Raw genomic sequence first — 12,711 nt, 5'->3', positions numbered from 1 at the left:
TGTTAATTAACTATTAACATTTCATACAAAATGATGAACTGGATCTCAAGTTTAGGTGTGGTATGATACTGGCATTATAAAAGTATGAGAGATTTAAAGAGAAAAACCAAGTGCTTCCTGCCTTTGCAGTCGGTACAATTAATAGTTGTGTTACACAACAGATAACTGTTATGTTGCTTTTTTTTACAATTTTATAAAAATCTGACAAGAAGAAATGAATTCTTAAATGGGAGAAAGGGTGCTGGTTTTCTGCTGGTTTTTTCTTGCTCTGACATTCATAGATTAAAGACATCCTTAGGATAGTAACCATCTCATGTGACCTAAATGTGTGAACCCTTAAAGCACAATAACTTAAAGGATGCCGCTTCGGAATCAATTTGCATCAGTTGTTGGTGATTTTCCTTATAAAGTCAAGGCATCATTCTGAAGAAAATGGTGAATTGGTGGATCGTGACCTCCTTTATGAGGTTCACCTTCTCAGCCACTGAGATACTGCAGCATTTGTCTGTAGGAGCAAATGCTCAAAGGCTAACGTGTTGAAAAGAGGGGAAGAGCCTTTAAATGTCTTTGTAACTGTTAATCCTGGTTCCCTGTGGGCCCCTCTTCCCTTCTCAGCCACTGAGATACTGCAGCATTTGTCTGTAGGAGCAAATGCTCAAAGGCTAACGTGTTGAAAAGAGGGGAAGAGCCTTTAAATGTCTTTGTAACTGTTAATCCTTTTCTTCTTGTTTTTGCATCAGAAAAGCTTTCACATATTTTTTTTTTCTTTAAAACAGCTGCATGAGACTCAAGACTGGGTTTCTAATGAGTATTGAAGACAAACAAAGACAGTGGCTGCAGAAATGAAGTCTACTAGAGGCAATTGGTTCTTTTGTTCATTGGGAGAAAAACAATCAGGTTTCTGAAAAAAGAGCAAAGCCAGCCAGTGCGATTCTGATTTCATGTCAGATCTTCAGATCTTGTTTTGACTGGTTATTATTTCCCATGTGTCATGTGGGACCATGCAGCTTCTAGTTTTGAGAAATGAAGCTTGTAAACTATTTTGGTTTCATTTAAACAAATGACAGGAAAAGTTTGAACTCTTAGAGGTGTTTCTTGGTGGGTGGATTTTTTTGGGGGGGGGAGGGGGGGGGTGTGTGTGGTTTTTGTTTTTTGTTTTTTTTTTTTCAGAAAGGGTTCATTTGTGTCATCCTAATTTCATGCGCAGTCCTCTGGATTTCCATGGGATGACTTCTGTATTGTCATATGCTATAACTCGTGTTACTGTGGTTGAACCTAACACCATGTCTGTTAGGCTGAACCGGGCCCTGGTGAGTGCTGCGGGCTTCTGAATAGGCTTTCCTTAGCACCCTGCTCTGTGCTGCAGCGGGGTTACATCTCCCCTGATGAGAAGGAACTCTCTCCAGGTTCAGAAGTAGCCTCACCAGCTGCAGAAGGCTTACCACAGACTTCATAAAGCAGGGAGCTCTGCTGGGCAAGTAACTTGTGTTCTCCTCACCCGCTGGGTCCTGGAAGGTTACTCCACACGCTGGGGCTCTGATAACGATGTGCGGTGATTTCTGAGCAGGAGGTGGCCAGGTAGGGTGGTGGCGTCTTGTGAACCCAAACCCCACGGACACGCAAAACAAGCCCATTGCATGTCCAGCTGGACTCCGCTGTCAGCTTGGTTTGTCTCCAGCAAAATTCCATTGCCCAAACAGATACTCGTATTTTTAAGCAGTACTTAAGTTTGTACTGAAAAAGCTGGGTCGTCATTACATGGCTTTCTCTCTGTGTTGGGCCAGTCCTCTTTCCTTCCTCTTGATCCTTTTCTCTCTCCAAGCTGGTTCACAGCTGTACCCACCACACCGTGCACAGCTCTTTAGCTGGTCTTGCACACCGTAGTACAGTGGTGGTAGCTAGCTGGACACTTTTTATGGTTTTCTTTCTGTTGTTGCCGCCTTTTAGGGAAATCAAAATGAAATACTTGAACCTATTGATTCAGATCAAAAGGAAAAGTTTTGTTTTGGCCCAGGTTGACTTTACACAGCTCCTGCCTTTCACCGTCTCAGCCCTGTGTTTCTTGTGCGGGCAGTTGCCGGCAGAGCTGACTTGCCTGTCAAAGGCATCCTGCTGACCTGCCACAGTGCATCCCTGGGCATGCAAGTGCATCCCTGGGCGGTGGATCCCTGGGCAGCCAGTGCAAGTGGAAGACAGGAGGGAAATGGGACCTGAAGCGGTTGGAGTGTAGCTCCAGTGCAGCCTAATGGACCTCAGATTAACACTGAACCAAGCTGAAACAAAACGTCAGCCCAGTACACAGAAACTGCCGAATTGCAGTACTACACCCGTTACCTACTGCAGCTGATCAGCATCAGGGGTACTTGTGTAATAAATACTTGTGTAATACTTGTGTAGTCTCTGTGTTGCCTTGCCCTCTAGCTGCTGACCAGCTAATTTGGCTTTGAACCCACAGACACAAAATGTTAGTGACCTGGTATATTTTTTCTTGTTGCTAGTTAGCTGAAGTGTGGCAACATACCATGATGGGCGATGAGAAAGTTGTGTTTTATTCCCTAATAAAACTGAACAGGATCGGGAGGACCAATAACTTGTCTCTCTTGCCGCGGTCCTCAGAATCCTGGAAACGAAAAATTAGCTGAAGCTTGCAGTATGTCTCAGTGTGGAGGTAAGGCTCAGAAACAGACCATCTGATGCTTCTGCCCTGTCTTTCTCTTGCTCCTAGAATTCGGTCAGGCAATGCATCTAAGCGTGCCTCATGGTGAGGATCTCAGTGATGTCTGAGGAGACCTTTTAAAGCATACTTCCTCAATGCAAACTTTCAAAAATTAGGCACTAAATCTTCCAGGATTATTTAGTGAAACCAGCCTTATTCCACAGGGAGCTCCACAATTTTACAACATGTGGTTTTAAGGCAGGTAAGGTGCAGATGATAAAGTTGTCAAGAGATCTGACAGGCTAAGTTCTCAAATGTAACATTTCCCCATAAGTGGTGGTTTGGTTCCTGCCTGAGACAGGTTTCCTTTGACATCTCTTAGCTGACCTGCTGTTATGCGGGACTCTGAGCACGTTCAGGAACCCTGAAGTACAGTTTCAAGGTGGAATTTGTATGGTTTGATATGTGTCAATGTAAAGTAGCGTTCTGTTCAAAACAAAACCATGCACACACGCTATGCAAAGAACCCCAAACCACTCCAAACGTGACACGTGATTAAAATGAAGGGAAGACAGACAGGTCAAGGGAAGATAGCCTCTAGTGAGGCCACTCAGGGCACTGATTTCTCGTAAAGCCATGGAGGTTTTTGAGGGAAGGAGATCTGCACTGGTCTTTCCCTTGCTTCTGAGTTTCTGAAGTCAGAGCCACTTCTCAAAATCACCATTACTAACCTTGATTGTCTTTCCTTTTCCTGGAATTGTAACTATTGCTTTTTCCTTACAGTATTAAGAATGCTGCAATGAAAGCCTTAATTCATTGGTGTTTGTTGAGTTGCACAAGTTGTACAAGATGAGCGTTCTGTAGGAAGGTTTATAAAACGAAGAAAGGCTTGAAAAGTGTGGGAGCAAATGAATGTGTGTCCTTATGAGAGCAAAAGTGACGTGTGGTGGAAAAAGTTAGAACTGACTTAGAAGCTAAGACTTCCTTGCTAGCTTTGATTGATAAGCTACAGAGCATTTCTTAACCTGCTGTATTTTATTTTAAGTTAAAAGGCAACACTCACGATTCCGCTCAGGGTATCAGCCATAAACAAAACTCCTCCTCATTGATCATGACCGGTAGTTAATGCCCTGCTTGTTGTTAGTCACATATCCTGAAACGAAGCCGAGGCCAATTTAACTTCCTAACAAAACAGCTATTCACTGAGTGATTTATTTGAGCTATAAACTAAAACTAACAGTTTATTATTGTAACAGGCCTTTTAAAGGACAGAATTTTCTAGCACAGCTGAACAACTGCAACAGTGTTTTGTGCCATTCCAGAGCAGGGTAGTTACTAAATACTGGCACTGAAGCCAGTTCTTTTGTGAAAAGTTTGAAAAGCATAATTATCCAAAAGTACCCGTAAATATTGCTGGACTTGTTAGATAATACTGAGGTGTGTGTTTAAGTAAAATCAGTCAGATGGAGTTAATGCTCTCTAAGCACCGCGCAGAACACAGCAATCCAGTGCACAGCTAATGGTTATCCAGGATCCAGTGTCCAGGACTGGCAAGAGTATTTCTGCCTTGAAGCCTTCGAGGCACGCATAATGTTTAGTTCAGGGCATTTGCACAATTACCTGCTGCACTCGAGGTTTCCCCACACTTCAGTAACACCAGTGGTTATGAAGTACGAATATTCAATAATATCAAGATTAAAATACAGAAATGGGGAAGTATATTTTTAACATGTTAGGTTCAGTACTAAACTATTTCATTTGGGAGGAGTCCAAGAGTGCTTTAGCTAGAAAGAGGAGCTAATCACTACCTGACTGCACTGCAGAGGTTACTAGAGGATGCCGGACAGGCCTGGTGCCCGGTGTAGCCTTGCGTGGAATCTGGCCCAGTTCACTAGCACCAAAGGTGATCAGGGTGTGTTTCAGTTTTAGAGGGAACATTGCAGGAATTAAGTTCTATCTGTTCTGAAATCCTGGCTCCCGGCTGCTGAGTAAGGAGGAGAGCAGTTTCCCTCTGGGATTTCGGATCCTGTGCAGGCTTATAAACACACCGTCATTTACAATGTACAGGGTGAAGCAAGTGTGTTCTTCCTCTTCTAGATCAGTGCTCACCAGGTGAATATTCTTCTGATGGCTTCAAACCCTGTCTGCCGTGTCCCCTGGGAACATACCAGCCCGAAGCTGGGAGAGTGTCCTGCTTTCCCTGTGGAGGAGGTCTGACAACAAGACATGGCAGTGCATCCTTGTTTCAGGACTGTGAGACCAAAGGTAAGGTCGGGATTTATTTGCTGAACTGTGTTGCTCTGAGGCAAAAGGAGCTGCTGCAGCTGCTCCAAGTGGGACATTCAGCAAACAGTCATTGTCCTCTCAAGAATCTCTTCCTCCAGAGGTCTCATAGTTGCCTGGCCTGGCCTGGCTGCACCTAAACTCAATAGAGCCTCAGTGCTTTTTGTAACTGATTTTTATACAAGACTTGAGACGGGTTTCGGAGATACACGGAAGCTGGTTGATGAAGTCGCTGATATGTGAAGAGTCATAGAATGGAATAGCAGGGAGAAAAAAACTCTCAAGAAAAGAGTCAAGACCACTGTGCCTTACTGACATTTTGGGTTTGAGCACAGCAGCGATGTGAAAATGTGAAGGAGGGAATTGCGGTCCTGGAGAATAAGTCAGAAAATAATTTCTTCATGATCATAATGAGAAACTGGCTTGGATGTCTTGGGATATATGCCAAGCTAAAGAGCTAGTGTTCAGCTTAACCCGCCAGTACCTTAGCCCTCTCAATTAGATCACAGCGCAGCTGACATGCAATCAGCTCCCAAGGTTTTCCTCACATGAGTGAAAATCAGCTTGGGATCATATCTTTAAAAATGAAGGAATTCCATGAGCACCTTAGTTGTCTAAAATGTAAAAAGCTGAAAGGCAGCTGTGAAGATGTCTTTGAAAACGCTAATAAAAATATCTGTCCATGGAGAGAGATGAAATCTTAATCAGTATTATCCTTTGCTCGTTGTCTTAAAGCACGGGGAAAAGAGCATCACTTACATCAGAATCACCTGAAGAAAAAAGTGTTAATAGAAAATCTGCTGCTGCAGAGTAGAAGTAAGGTCCTGATGCAAACATTTGGCAGTGGTTTGGATTAATAGATTTCTGTAGTGTCCGTTAAGATATGTTTACTATTGAGAATTGCAACATAATGGAAGAATTTTGCAGTATGGTTGAAGAATTAATAGTACTGGTAATAATGTGATAGCTAATAGACTTCTTCAGTGAGGAACCACTGAATCCACAAATGCTGTTGTTCCACACTTCATTTTGCAAAGTTAAGGCACTAAAAAAACACATTAAAAAACTTGGAGAAAAATAAGAGGAACCGATTTCAGTTTTGTTTAACGTAAACAAAAACAGGTCTATAAATGACATTCAGTTTTCAAATTAGAGTGGAGATTAAAGGAATTGTTTGTATTAACTGGAATGAATTGCTCAGGGGTTTGCATGTGGAAAAGGCCACGTGAGACCTAGAATCACAGATGCAAGAACTGTTTGGAACTTGTGTCTAAAGCATTTTGGCTGGGGGGTGGAACGTGCAGGGAAGGACTCCAGGCTGAGCTAGCTTCCAAAGCTCAGCAAGGCTAGAGTTATCTGGGAGACAGCAGAGCTTAAAACGGAGAGAAAGAAGGGACTGTGCAGCACAGAAAACTGCATTTGAAAGGCAAGGTAGTAGATCATTTTGATGTTGAACTGGGAGGGGTAGACTTGCCAAATGAGGTAAAAGGAGTAGGAAAAGGTTTTAATTTTTTTTTTTAGACACACAAAGAGAAAGCAAAAAGAAGCAAGGTGGTGGTGGAGTGAAGAACAAAGATAATATGTGCCTGATGCTCTTGACTGCTTTCTGTCAGGTATAGATGATCGGTATAGATGATCAGTATAGATGATGATGGGCGTAGATGCAGAATAGCTAAGCAAAATCCAATGAAAAGAAGTAAGCGAAGGTGTTTGGGGTCCTGTATTCTCAGATTGCAATGGGAGAAGAAAATATCCCATTCTGCATGCGGGGAACTAGAAAAAAAGTTGCAAGTCTGCACGAAAAGATTTTTTGCCTATGTCTGCCTATATTGTAAAATCTGTTACATTTATGAAAGGGTTTGTGTGTCAGTCTGGGGTCTCTCTGGTGATACAGAAGGTACTCTCAGCAAGCCCTGTGAGGACTACGGCTTATGTGTCTAGCTAGCGTGGTGATGCGCATGACATGCTGAAATAAAGTAGCAGCAGATCTGGTGGAGGTGGCTGTACCCTGAGTCATGGCCGCTTGTTCCAAGACAGCGTGTGATCATGAGAGAGGGTGGCAAGATACCAGCTTAGTCACTGATACTGATGCAATGTGCCACTTGAAGAGGGCCAAAGTCTTCCACCTCTGCTTGCTGGTGAGCTGCTCACAGGGCTACGCTAGGACGCAGCAGAGTGCACGTGCTGCTTGGCACAAGGTGGCGGAAAAGAAAGGTTCAGCTAGTAGCACGTCCAGTTCGTCCTCCCGGTGAAATGTCAGTGGCTAGGCCATTTGGTAACACGCTGTTCTGCTCGGTGTCCTACCTACGAAATCACGGTAGTTATACTCGCTCCCCCACATCTTTTACTGCTGCTTCCACACAGAACTGCTTTCTAGTGTTGCGTCTGGGACTTTTCAACTTGCACAAAGTGAACTGATAAACTAAAATCTGTTCAATTACTTCTGCTTTATTACCCTCATCGGTTATGAATATGGCGTTTCAGTTATTGAAATTACACTAGGTCCTATAAAAATTAATAAAATCACTTTCTGATACGGTACTGCCACTTTTTAAATCATGCTGCATATTTAATTACTCTGCAGTTCAGTGTTCACCTGGTCATTTCTATAATACCACAACTCACCGGTGTATTCGCTGCACAGTTGGGACATACCAGCCTGAGTTTGGACAGAATTACTGCATTTCATGCCCTGGAAACACCACTACTGATTTTGATGGGTCAACAAATATAACACAGTGCAAAAGTAAGTAAAGCAAAATGGTTTTGATGATCTCTTACAAATAATAAGACTGGGCCGTTAATATTCAGAGTGGCCCTATGGTGAAAATTTAGCTTTGCTTCAAGGAGCTTGGAGAGAAGGCAGCGGTGTTGCTTCTTTTTTGCTGCCTACCTGCTTCTCTTCCCACATGGCTCACTGAGGTTCGTGAGAGACCATTTCTGCAGACGGTTCCATTGCTCTTGTTAAGGTAAGTGGTGATTGTGTCTTGCCGGTTGGCACTGGGTCGCTCTAGGTCTTGCTGTTAAATCTTTTCTCCTATGGTATAGCGGGCAGAATTTGTGTTCTTGACACCCTGATTTCTTTCCGTTCTGTTAAAAGGAATGGAAGTTGGTTCACAAAACTGTATAGCTGTAGTAATCAGTTCTTCTTAGTAACAGCCGTTGAAAGAGGTGAGTACAGAGAGAACAACTGTTGCAGATTATGGTAGCTGTCGTGTGCTGAGATAAGGGTAGATTCAAGAGGGGAAAATAGAGGGCAAAGAGGCAACTCCTCAGAAGAAACCCTCGAGACACTTAGATACACGCAGATTTATATACACATACATACATAGAAATATGCTTCTGGGAGCTGCGTGTCGCTCAGTGTGTTCTCTGGGTGTGTCATGCCTGCACATCACTGTTACGGTGGGGCTGTAGTGCTCAGACCCTTGTGGCCACACAGAGTTGGGGAGCACAGGTGAAGCACCCTGCACTGGGGTTCACCCTCTGCTAGTGCCAGCAGTGCTGACCTGTGCAGAGAGAGGGCCTGCTGTCCTGGCTGCTTTGTGCTGCTGCAGGCATGCTGCTGAGCAGAGCACCTCAGGCTCCAGTTAGAATTCAGCTGACACTTCTATAAAAATGTTCTGTCTGGCATAAGCAAGTGCAGCATCCCTGCTTTACCTCTTCTGAGTCCTCTCACAGTGCCTCACTGCTTGGCTGTGGCTTGGTCAATAGCACCTGCTGCGCTAAGAGGGGCTAGTTTGTATTTTTATGTCTCAACGTCGATTAAAGCACAAAGGCAGGAGCAGGCAGCAGTGTAAAATGAAGCTGGAAAGAGAACTGTACCTGCATCAGAAGGAAACAAGTTTGTGTGTCTGTCACCCACGTACTGTTTCTGACAGTGACTGTCGAGAGCTGTCGGGTGACCTGCCTTTGCCTGGTCTGGCGAGCTGTATTGCTTTTTCAGATAGGCAGTGTGGTGGTGAGCTGGGAGACTACACTGGCTATATCGAATCACCAAACTATCCTGGGGACTATCCTGCAAACACCGAGTGCACTTGGAATATTAACCCACCGCCAAAGCGCCGTATTCTGATTGTGGTTCCAGAGATATTCCTACCAATAGAAGATGAGTGTGGAGACTACCTGGTGATGCGAAAAAGCTGTAAGTCTGAAGTGTCTGCTGAGGCATATGGTACCTTCTCGGTGTGTAACACAGGCTTCTCACACGCAGTGCTCTTTACATAAGCTAAATGTAGCCTGGCGGGAGTAGAAATTGCCTTAAATGACAAATTGAGAAATCCTATGTGGTCATGCTGCTCCATGGGTTCAGGGAAAACAGTGGTGCAAGGCTGGCAGTGAACTCTGAGAGAAACGTTGTTAGGAAGGTGTAGATGGTTCCAGCTAACAAGTCATGAACTATGCAATTCTAGCCTGGGTTAGGAAAGAGGAGATGTTTGCTAGTGCCTACAGGTGCCTGGTATGTGAATAAACAGCTTCGGTTTCTGGCATAGGCACATCCTTCAAACATTAAGTGTTTTTTAGGAAAAGAGAAAATACTCCTTGACCAAGAAGTTGCCCATTGATGGCCTACCTTCCACTGATGGCTTGCGACATTTTGAGGAGTTTTCTTAACACCAGCAAGCATTTCTTGTCATGGCAGTTTAACCTATTTTCTAATTGTTCGTTACTGTGAAGTGTTGTCAGATAACTGCCTGTTGTGTTGTTTTCTTTGAAAGCTTCTTCCAACTCAGTGACCACGTATGAAACTTGTCAAACCTACGAACGCCCCATAGCTTTCACTTCTAGGTCTAAGAAGTTGTGGATCCAGTTCAAGTCGAATGAAGGGAACAGTGCCAAAGGATTCCAAGTTCCTTATGTAACGTATGATGGTAAGCAGATGTGAGCAGCTGAGCTACGTGGACTAGTGCAGCTGCAGCAGTGCAGAGCTCCTTGCGGGCTCCTTGACCCCGCTAAGCAGCTGGGTAACTCTCAACTGTGTCACTACGAGACTACTTCCAGTAGCTGTTCTCATTTAAAGCTAGTTGAAGGAATTCTGCATTGCCCTGCAGTCTTGAGTGCCGCTGTATTTCCAGTCTTCCCCAGACCTACACAAAGAGCTGGGATTCTGGTCTTCAACCTGCAAAATCAGAGCTCAGAGCCGGCATCTGGATTTTATGCATTTTTGTGCCTTCCCACTTCTGGCTTGCTTCAGGTGGCAGCAGAGTGCCCCCACTTAGTTACTGGGCAGAGCCCAACTGCCTCTGATTCATCATGTTGCTGCTACCATCTGTAATCTAGCACCAGATAGCAAAAAAGCTGAGGCTTTGCACTTCAGCATAAGTGATGTGAAAATTACATAGCGTGTTTCTGTTCACGCTGGATTAATGTGAAGGAGACGTCTTTGCTGTGGTCTGCAGAGTTTCATCAACAGTGGATAATTAACTTTCCAGGGGAGACCTCTCCTTTTGAAGCATTTCAAGTTTTGAGTGACCAGAGGGTTTCTCTTTTAAGAAAACTGCTTCTTACCTCTTTTTTTTTTCTTTTTTTTTCCTTCTAACTGTAGAAAAATGTCAATAACAGGTTGTGGGTAATTACAGACAAGCTTCTGGAGAGCAGCTGGTTTGAAGCAGGCTCCTTGGTCATGGTACACACTGCAATCCTAGGTGCATTTGGATTTCTTTTGCTTTTGGCAGATTTATGCTGAGCAGCTCAGCAGAGTACACTGCTTTCATAGTAAACACAAAATAGTCCAAAAGAGCATTTGGAATGTTTTCTGAGGGCCAAGTACCACTGGTTCTTTTGGGGGCAGGGCTTACATGTGTGGCCAAGGGAGGTATTGAGTCTGTACGCCAAGTGAACCTGCAAATTACTCTCTTGTGCATTCCCCGTAGAGGATTATCAAGAACTAATAGAAGACATTGTTCGGGATGGTAGACTTTATGCATCTGAAAATCATCAAGAAATACTTAAGGTATATTCCTTCCACTAAACTTGTTGGTTTTGGTTGAAAATGACACTATTTTGTGCCAGTGATGTTGCTTCCCGCTCTGCATCAGGTCTGTTCCTTGGTGCACTAGACACGTGCTGCTTCAGGGAAGGGGGTGAATCGGCACGTCCTGATTGTCCGGAGCAGGGGATAGGAGACCCTTTGCCCGGGGGGGTTAAAGGGATCAGACTCACTGGAGAAGTCTCTGGTGAAGATAGCCCCCGGAGCCTCACTAGGCTGTGCTGGAAGGACTCAGGGGAGCAAACTGAGGGGACGTGAACTCTTGGAGAAGCACTTGGTGCTGCTGCTTGTGGTCTGTAGATTAGTAAGGGCTTTTCTTCCCTAGGTGAAAAAGACCCAACCTCTATGTGGATTTCACTGCTCTGGCCTTGATTAGGGGACAGTTGCATGGCAGGTTCAGTAGGTGTGATCCCAAGTAAACCTTCTTTTGCTGGATATCAGATCCAGTGTTTGTTTTGTTCTGTGGTGGGAGTTTTTTTGTTTGTTTGTTTTGTGTTCTTGGAAGTAGGAGGAGGGGAGAAGCACTAGTGCTGCTAATTATAAATGTGAAACCCCAGCGACTTCCTCAGGGCCTGATATGTCAGCCTTACCCCACTTGTTTCTGAGCCCTTGAAACACTAGTACTTGAAAAATAAAATGTCTGTAATCTCGTATGAATTAATCAGTCATTAAGCTTTGGTGATACTGACCCTAACTCCTCTGTGGAAACACTTTAAAATCTGCTTTCCTTTTTCTAGGACAAGAAACTGATAAAGGCGTTGTTTGACGTGTTGGCGCATCCGCAGAACTACTTCAAGTACACAGCCCAGGAGTCAAGAGAGATGTTCCCGAGATCCTTCATCCGGCTGCTGCGCTCCAAAGTTTCCAGATTTCTGAGGCCTTACAAATAGCTGGCGCTGCACTGGAAGGGCTAAGCAGCCCTGGTCGTGCACAGAGGGGCTGTGGTAGGTGGGGCTGCGTTCTGTGTTTTACACACTGGCGGAGGAACTCCAGGGAAGCTTGCCAGCTCCGTTCTTGGCAGAGTTTGGCTTTCTCAGCTAGTATAAATATTTTGGTGAACAGAATTTTGATTCCTTTCCAAATAATACCTTTTGGGCACCAAGGATATTTCATGGCTCTCTGAAGTAGAGACTACCCATAATGTCTGTAACTGAATGGTGTCAAGCAGAAGTTTGTAGAGCTCTGCCCTGTTGCTTCATCAGTAACTACGAGCTAAGGGGACAGACAGGCTGAGTGCTGTGGTTTGGGATGAACTCGGGCTGCCATTAAAGCATGTCACCTCAACAAAGCTGGGTTGATGTTTGGTCTTGCTGAAAGTGAGAACAAGATCGATGTCTCTCTTAACTTTTGCTATGCAGGGAATTCAGAACGAAGATTGAAATAGTTTTAGTCCAAACCAGTGAGTCCAAGAATTGCACAAGGTGTAATTTTTCTCTGAACTGTATTTGTATGAGGCATATGGAGGCATGAGTAAAGGGTTGAATATTAGCTTGAAAGCTCTGGGTCTAGATCATCCTGTGTTCATGCTGATGACCTCTTGATTTAAACGGAGTAATACCAGAATAAAACCAGGGCACCATGGTAATGAAAAACAGCCCCCGACCTGCTGGACACTTCCATCTGGGGCTGGTGCAGGTGTTACAAGAGAACGGGGTGTTTGGCTACGTCCCAGTGTTCTCCCTGTGTGTAGGCCTGGGACAGCACGAGGCATTGGCTCTTCCTAGCAGGATAAAATTCTGTCCTCTGAGCACCCGCAGCTGAACGCACGAGCCCTGTTTTAGAC

At 44.5% G+C, this 12,711-nt stretch overlaps 1 protein-coding gene across 1 annotated transcript in view; it reads left to right on the top strand.

Moving 5' to 3' along the window:
* The window catches only part of SCUBE2 (signal peptide, CUB domain, EGF-like 2), a 38,307-nt gene extending 25,985 nt beyond the window's left edge, over positions 1–12,322 (top strand). Inside the window, exons 16-21 of the mRNA XM_010137869.1 lie at positions 4,754–4,921; positions 7,524–7,685; positions 8,886–9,083; positions 9,658–9,810; positions 10,813–10,892; positions 11,666–12,322. Coding sequence (XP_010136171.1) covers positions 4,754–4,921; positions 7,524–7,685; positions 8,886–9,083; positions 9,658–9,810; positions 10,813–10,892; positions 11,666–11,818 — 914 coding nt within the window. The 3' untranslated portion in view covers positions 11,819–12,322. The remainder of the gene's footprint in view (positions 1–4,753; positions 4,922–7,523; positions 7,686–8,885; positions 9,084–9,657; positions 9,811–10,812; positions 10,893–11,665) is intronic.
* The last annotated feature ends 389 nt before the right edge of the window (positions 12,323–12,711 follow it).

Source organism: Buceros rhinoceros, unplaced genomic scaffold (genome assembly GCF_000710305.1).
Source record: "Buceros rhinoceros silvestris isolate BGI_N320 unplaced genomic scaffold, ASM71030v1 scaffold836, whole genome shotgun sequence".
In the NCBI taxonomy this organism is placed as follows: Eukaryota; Metazoa; Chordata; class Aves; order Bucerotiformes; family Bucerotidae; genus Buceros; species Buceros rhinoceros.
This window is presented reverse-complemented; position numbering and strand designations above follow the sequence as displayed.